We start from the raw sequence: 1644 nt of genomic DNA, 5'->3' as shown, positions 1-1644 counted from the left end.
ATTAAGCTGCGACTAAAAAAGTTCGACACAGCTCGGAGGCCGACGTTCCTTTCTACATTAGTTAAAGCAGAGGTCTCTCAGCCCGTTTTCCTCAACCCTCTGCTTTTGAGTGTGCAAACAATTATGTTATCTTTTCCTGCAATCTTTATTTTGTGGAAACACATGCAGCAAGCACTGAAACAACATGACAAATAACCAGATTGGACTCCTGTCGCTATGTGAACACCCTCTGCATATATCTGCAGGAAGGATTCTGAAAGGACTCCGAACTCAAAAACCCACTCTCTGCCTTTCTCTGGAGGTTCCATGGGGACTTTTCTTGGGCACTTGGTGCCAGGACTCGCCCTCACCTTGCTTGGATTATGGCACATCGTAAACATATCAAGAAACTACCTCCTCAAAGGATCGAGCAATTTCAAATCACGGTTTTGGCATCCGTTCACTGCCTCTGCCCCCATATTCAAGCATTCCGAGCTCGTGCTCGTGTTCTCATTCTCTATTTTCGCGATCCTCACGCAAGTGGTGGGCTTCCCTGTCATCCACTTTGCTTTCGAGCTCGATAGTATTGAGCACGCCACCATGTTTCTCCACCTTGCGGTATTCTCTGGTTTCGCTCTTTTGGCAGAGATCAACCATAAAACAGAGACTCTATCGGGAGTTGTGGGAGTTCTCGCTGCATCTGTCTTCGGTCAAGAACTTCTCTTGCTTCATTTCCATTCCGCTGATCATGTTGGACTCGAAGGGCACTACCACTGGCTATTGCAGCTTGTTGTGCTCGTGTCATTCGTCTCATCTCTGGCAGCAACATGTTTTCCCACCAGTTTCCCGGCATCTCTAGTTCTTGCCATTTCCGTGATCTTTCAGGGTTGTTGGTTCATAAACATGGGGTTCTTCCTTTGGATACCAGAATTTGTGCCTAAGGGTTGCACCGCACAGTCCATTCACCCTAGCGGAGAATTAGTGCACAGTGCAGTGACTTGCAGCTCGAGTGATGCGGACTCGAGGGCTCGAGCCCTTGCTAACTTGCAGTTCAGTTGGATACTCGCAGGGATCTTGTTTTCGACAGGGAGCCTGTGTTTGAAATTGGCCGGTAAATGTCCGGAGAGCGGGCAGCATACAGAGTACGAGCAGCTCCGGTGTAAAGGTGCCGAGTTGCCAATCTCATCCTTAAAACATAGTGTAACTGCTTGACAGAGCAATTTATGTGAATTAAGGTTGTCCGGAGTACTTGCGATCTCCTAAGTAATAATAAGCTGGAGTGTGAAGGAATGGCTCAGTATACTGGCATCTACTGTTTATTTCATTTTCAGTAACGAGGGAATTGTGAAGATTATTATAACTTACCTGGTAATTATTATACAAATAGCTTATTCGCAAGAAATCTCTCTCTCTCTCTCTCTCTCTCTCTCTCTTCATCGTGAGTGGCGGTGGCGGCGACGTCTAGAATTGTGACACGATGGCAGCCATGACGTGCGGCGGACAAAGGAGGAGAGGTGATCGGAGAAGAATAAGGCAAAAAAAGGGCAGGACACATCTCACCTGCGCAAAATTTAATTTGTTGATGTGCCATCCTCTTTAAGCGGGAGTAAATTTAAGATACAAATTCATTATCGTAAAATGAACATTTAAATCCGCAGGGTTAAA

General features: G+C 46.2%; 1 protein-coding gene across 1 annotated transcript; it reads left to right on the top strand.

Annotated features, from left to right (window-relative positions):
- The first annotated feature begins 235 nt into the window (after positions 1 to 235).
- On the top strand, positions 236 to 1191 carry LOC115737213 (transmembrane epididymal protein 1). Its single transcript, XM_030669237.2, has one exon. It carries the CDS (start codon positions 307 to 309, stop codon positions 1189 to 1191), a length of 885 nt encoding a protein of 294 aa, XP_030525097.1. The 5' UTR covers positions 236 to 306.
- The last annotated feature ends 453 nt before the right edge of the window (positions 1192 to 1644 follow it).

This window comes from Rhodamnia argentea, chromosome 5, assembly GCF_020921035.1.
Source record: "Rhodamnia argentea isolate NSW1041297 chromosome 5, ASM2092103v1, whole genome shotgun sequence".
NCBI classification, from domain to species: domain Eukaryota; kingdom Viridiplantae; phylum Streptophyta; class Magnoliopsida; order Myrtales; family Myrtaceae; genus Rhodamnia; species Rhodamnia argentea.
The sequence above is the reverse complement of the archived record's forward strand: the minus strand, read 5'-3'. Positions and strand labels throughout refer to the sequence as shown.

Excerpts from the sequence above, each read along its gene's own strand:
- LOC115737213 (XM_030669237.2), top strand. The coding sequence starts at position 307 with ATGGGGACTTTTCTTGGGCACTTGGTGCCAGGACTCGCCCTCACCTTG.